Source organism: Crocuta crocuta, unplaced genomic scaffold, assembly GCF_008692635.1.
Source record: "Crocuta crocuta isolate KB4526 unplaced genomic scaffold, BGI_CrCroc_1.0 scaffold234, whole genome shotgun sequence".
NCBI classification, from domain to species: domain Eukaryota; kingdom Metazoa; phylum Chordata; class Mammalia; order Carnivora; family Hyaenidae; genus Crocuta; species Crocuta crocuta.
The window spans coordinates 389,428-395,186 of NW_027529647.1; the positions used below are offsets into that span (position 1 = coordinate 389,428).

Genomic DNA, 5,759 nt, shown 5'->3' on the forward strand with positions numbered 1-5,759 from the left:
GCCGGATGGCAGTCACGTGACCGCGCTCTGCGGGCGGGGTGCGCAAAGCGCAAAGACGCGGCCTCCGGAGTGGGCGGGAAGAAGGGCGCTGGGGATGCGGTTCCGAGGAGCCTGTCGGGGGCGAAAATTAGTGTTATTAAGGGGCGCCTGGGTGGTTTAGTCGGTTAAGCGTCCTACTTTCGCTTAGGTCATGATCTTGCGGTTCGTGGGTTCGAGCCCCGCGTCGGGCTCTGTGCTGACAGCTCAGAGCCTGGAGCCAATTTCAGAGTCTGTATCTCCCTCTCTCTCTGACCCTCCCCTGCTCACTCTGTCTCTCTCTCTCCTAAAAATAAATTTTTTTAAAAAAAATAGTGATATTAAGGTAAAGCTTTTACCATGTAAAGATCTAGGAACAATTTTTTTCAAAATTCTAAAATAATTTCAAAATGCAGTGAAACAACAATTTGTATGGCTGTTACCGGCATACTGTAAAGAAAAGAGGCCAAATGCCGAAGTACACACTGGCTCCATGTATATAAAATCAAAACTAACCTTTACTGTTAGAAGTCAGGAGAGTGACCTGCCTTGGAGGGTCGGGGATTGAGTAGGAGAGAGCCAGTGCGAAGCTGGTGGGATAGCACTGCTCGGGTTATCTTTTTTGACCTGGGTGCTGATAAGGTGGGGGTGGTCCTTTTGAGAACATTCATCAAGCAGCAAACTTTTTCATTCTTCAGGATGTTATATTGTACTTGAATAAAACATTTGTATTATGTGTGTGTGTGTGTTTAATGTTTATTTAACTTTTTGAGACAGATAGAGGGTGAGTGGGGGAGGGGGAGAGACAGAGAGAGGGCGACACCGAATCCGAATCAGGCTCCAGGCTCTGAGCTGTCAGCACAGAGCCGGATGCAGAGCTCAAACCCAGAAACTGTGAGATCATGACCTGAGCGGAAGCCAGATGCTTAACCAATGAGCCACCCAGGTGCCCCTTGAATAAAACATTTAAAATATAAAGAAGAAGGAGGGCGCCTGGGTGGCTCAGTCGGTTAAGCATCCGACTTCGGCTCATGTCATAATCTCACATTTCGTGGGTTCGAGCCCTGCATTGGGCTCTGTGCTGACAGCTCAGAGCCTGAAGCCTATTTCAGATTCTGTATCTCCCTCTGTCTCTGACCCTCCCCTGCTCACTCTGTCTCTAAGAAATAAATTTTTTTAAAAAAATTTTAATATAAAGAAGGAAAAGGACAAAGAAGGAAGTAAAAATATGGTTTTAAGTATATGTGGGAAGAAGGGTAATTTTCCCCACTGATCTGTTCATTTTACCTTCTAAAATAGTCACACTGAAGAGTTTCGTGTGTGTCCATGTGATAGCCTTTTAACTTTGAAATGGGTTCCCTTGCTGAGAAACATGGTTTCGACAGCATGGTAAAGCCACCCTCGCTGCACTGCGTTGGGAGCTGCCCTAGAACCCTCAGAGCGCCACCTGCCGGCCAGCTCTCTAACTCACTCATGCCCTGGACAAGGAAAGAAAACCGCATCTCCTCCTTCAATAAGAGCCTAGACAGGGCAGCACCTGGCAGATGTGGTTCTGGTGTCCCTAGAGCCCAGCTCAAGACTTGGCATATGTCTCATTTGCTTCTCACGATAGTCTTGTGACTCCTTTTTTTACTGATAAGAACATTAAAGGTCACACCATTAATCAGTATGTGACAGAGGCAGGGCTTGAAAATTTAGCTAAAGAGGGGAAAGAAAGATGAGGAAACAAGTACAGTTGGAAGAGATAGGCAAACAGACACCAAGGGCAACCTCCTTAATTCCTCAGTTGCAGATGCGGGGGCCTGGGAGGCTGGAGCACATGCCCTGCCCACTCTGTCCACCCTTTTATGGTGAGATGGGGCTGGGATCTGATACCTCAGCCTCATGGGTCCCCTGATCTGGAGCAAGCCACTCTCAATCAGTTGGCCTTCCTGACTTGTAATTAAAGGAGGGGACTTCCTGGCTCAGCCCCTCCTGCTCTGATGATCTATGAGGACAAGGACCAGGTGCCATAGGTGCCATGGATATGACAAACCAAGAGTAAATGCCACATTCGGGAAGATGAAACCTCGATTGGAAAAAGAGTTGGGCTTGTTTCTCTAGAGAGAAAGAAGCAAGATGCATCACCAGCCTGGGATGCTTTGGAGCTCAGCCAGCCCTGGCTTGTTCTACTTGCCCACTTGGCATACACCACATAGGAAATTCAGTCCTTCCAGAGGCCAGGAGGGTGTTGTTTCCCCTTGCAGAGACGGGAGGTTGAACCCTAGCAGGATCACCTCCTGGTTAAGCTGTGAATTCAAGCATTAGAATTCCTGCACCGCCTCATACTGGTTGTGAGACAATATGTCACAAGAAGTCACTCACCTCATCCCCTAGAGCCTCAGATTTTAAGCTATAAAAGGGGACAAGAAGAGTACCCACTTCAGGGTTGTTTTAAGGATTAACTGAAGTGGTGATAGTGACAAGTTTCACCCAGAACATTCGTTCTCAATGGTATACCCAAAGGAATAAAAAATCGTTGTCAGGGAGGGAAAGAATTTAGCGCTTTTTATGTATAAGGTAGCAATATAGCAATACACACAAAATACATAGTATAACTGCAGTATCAGGGGGTTACCACACAAAAACATATGCATGAGGAACTCTCATATATCACCAGGAATGTAAAATGATGCAGCCACTGTGGAAAATCCTTTGGTGGTTCCTCAATAAATTAAGCAGTTACCACAGGATCCAGCAACTGCATCTTAGGTATGTGCCCAAGAGAACTGAAGACAGGTTTTGAAACAAAAACTTGTAAACGAATGTTTATTCACAATAGCACAAAGGTGGAAATAACTCAAATGTCCATCAGCTGATGAATGGATAGGATAGAATGTGATCTAGACACAGAATGGAATGTTATTGAGCCATAAAAGGGAATGACGTCCTGATTCATGCTAGGTTCACCTAGATGAACCTTGAAAACGTTACGCTGAATGAAGGCAGTCAGACACAAAATGTCATATATTGAATAACTCCCCATTTCTATTAAATGTCCAGAATAAGCAAATCCATAGAAATGGAAAGTAGATTAGTGGTTGCCAAGGGCTGGAGAGTTGAGGAGGCCAGCAGGGGTGAAGTTACCGGCAAAGGGGAGTGACTGCTAATGGTTACAGGTTCCTTTTGGGAGGAAGGAAAATGTTTCAGAATCAGACAGTGGTTGAGCACCTTGTGAATATGCTTTAAAATACACTGCTGAATTGTACACTTTAAAAGGGCGAATTTTATGGTACGTGAATTATATCTCAATAAAGCTGTCGTTTTTAAATGTTCAGGAAAAAAAATGTATAAAAAGGCTGGCGGGGGTAGGGGAGGAAAGGACAAGAATGAAATTAAATCAGATCTATAATCTGATAACTGAAGCCCTTGGGGCCAGATACGTTTCTAACTTCAGAATATTTTGGACTTTAACAGTAATATGCTGCACATACACGTAACCATCCGGCAAGGTTCAGGACAGCACCTGGTAAACCAACATTAAAATTTCCACAGGAAAATAGATGTGTTTTCACACTGAATGAGCTCATAAGGACTGAGGGTCTTCACTGTCCAGTACAGAAACCACATGTGATTGCTCTGCTCCTGAAATGAGGCTAGCCTGAGCTGAAATGTGCCTAATTGTAAAATGCCAGGTTTCAAAGACTTAATCTGATAAAATGATATTGTAAAAAATGTTACAAGGTTGATCATATTTATATTGGTTACAAGTTGAAATGACATTTTGAATCCATTGGTTCAAATAAAATAGATCATTAAAATTCATTTCACCTGCTTTTCTTTACTTTTTTTTTAGTTTATTTATTAATTTTGAGAGAGAGGAAGAGAGATCATGAGGGTGGGGCAGAGTGAGGGGGACAGAGAATCCCAAGCAGGTTCCACGCTGTCAATGCAGAGCCTGACGTGGGGCCCAAACTCATGAACCATGACCTGAGCCAAAACCAAGAGGTGGACGGTCCACCAGCTGAGCCACCCAGGTGCCCCTTCTCTATTTTTTTTCTTAAAAGCAATTATTAGGAAATTTTTAAGTACCCATGTGCTCTGTCTTTGCAGCTCATACTCTGTTTCTACTGGACAAGCAGGCAGGCACTGCCCTAAGAAATCTTCTGTCTGTTCTGGAAGATGTGCCTTCAAACAGCTTATTCCAAACTTATTTTTAAAAACAAAAAAAAGCAAGGTGCTGGGTTGCTGAGTCGGTTAAGCATCGGACTTCAGCTCAGGTCATGATCTCCAGGTTTGTGAGTTCGAGCCCCGCGTCAGGCTCTGTGCTGATACCTCAGAGGCTGGAGCCTGCTTCAGATGCCATCTCTCCCTCCCTCTCTCGGCTCCTCCCCCACTCACGCTCTGTCACTCACCCTCACAAAGTAAATAAACACTATTAAAAAAATAAAGCAAACTCCTTTTCGTCTCAGTGCCTTTTGATTTCTAGAGTATAAGTGCATTGGGAGAACCAAGATGTAGCCCACAGGCCTGGGAACCAGGAATGAGAAGGAAGGGGTGTTAGGTGGCAGCTCGGGCTGCCTCCACTCCAGGCAGGGTCTTCTCCCCACTGCCCCACCCCCCACCCTAGGCACTGAGACTCCTGCAGCTGCCGCTCCCAGAGCCCTCTGCCAGGCCAGCCCAGCCTGCTGGGTCAGTCCTGCCCACCCCGTCTGCAGTGCTGCAGGGGAGGAGCAAGGAGGAACGGGCTGGAGGCGGGTGTGTGGGGCGGGCCGCCCCAGGGCTGAAGCACTGCACCGACTCCGCCGAGGGCCAGCCATGCCCAGCCCAGGCCTCCTGCTCCTGCTCTTGCTGCTGGCAGCGCCACCACCGCTGCGACCCTCCTCGCTGGCACCACCGGACACTCCAGAGGGCAAAGCCACCATCACGGGGCTCATCCTCTCCGCACTGGACAGAGCCACCTCCTTCCTGGAGAGGAGGCTGCCTGAAATCAACCTGGACGGCGTGGTGGGGTTCCGGGTGCTGGAAGGTGGGTGCGCTCTCGTTACCCTGGACTTGGCCACTGGAAAACCAGTGTACCCCTGGGACCTGGCGACTTCCCGGCCACTGAAATGTCCTGCTCTGACCATAAGGAAAGAAGGGCTGGGCAGCTTGCTCCTTTTGGGTGTCTTGGGGCCCTGCTATACTCAGTTATTTTAGAAGCAAGAAGGATTCAGAGGCCACATGAGAAAAAAATTGGAAATTGTTTTCCTAGGAGGAAATGATTCATTTGACAGCCCCTCTCCTGTTATGTCATGAACAAGGTGGGCAGAGGGAACGTGCTCTTTCAAGGGGCATTTATGGGAAGGTGCCTGTGAACAAAGCCAGGAACCTTCAAGATCAGGTTCCAACTCCACTCCCCCTACTTCTAGCTAAAGCCATCTGAAGCCTCCAAGAAAACAGCCAAGTGTTTGTTCAGCTTCCAGGGATATAAGATCCTCGTAGAGGGAGCTGGTAACCGGCCAAGGCAAATAAGGAGCCACCTCACACTCACTTGGAGTTGCAGGAAGCTCCTCTAAGAAGGCCACCTTGACCTAAGTGACAAAGAACTGACCTGGAATCGGCCTGGGGCTCTGTCCGGCCCCCCTTTCACACCACCCCCCTCTGGGTGGCCAGTGCAGCTTGCCACCCACCACCCACCTGGACTGACTCCAGGTTCCAGCAGAAGGAGGGGCTCTGGGACAGGTCTGCCTCCATGCCCAGCCCCCCAGTGTCCTCCCCACACC

At 47.9% G+C, this 5,759-nt stretch overlaps 1 protein-coding gene across 1 annotated transcript in view; it reads left to right on the forward strand.

Moving 5' to 3' along the window:
- The first annotated feature begins 4,812 nt into the window (after window positions 1-4,812).
- CUNH16orf89 (chromosome unknown C16orf89 homolog) overlaps window positions 4,813-5,759 on the forward strand; it is a 15,842-nt gene continuing 14,895 nt past the window's right edge. The window contains 1 exon segment of the mRNA XM_077762444.1: window positions 4,813-5,023. Within this exon segment, the coding sequence (XP_077618570.1) occupies window positions 4,813-5,023 (211 nt within the window).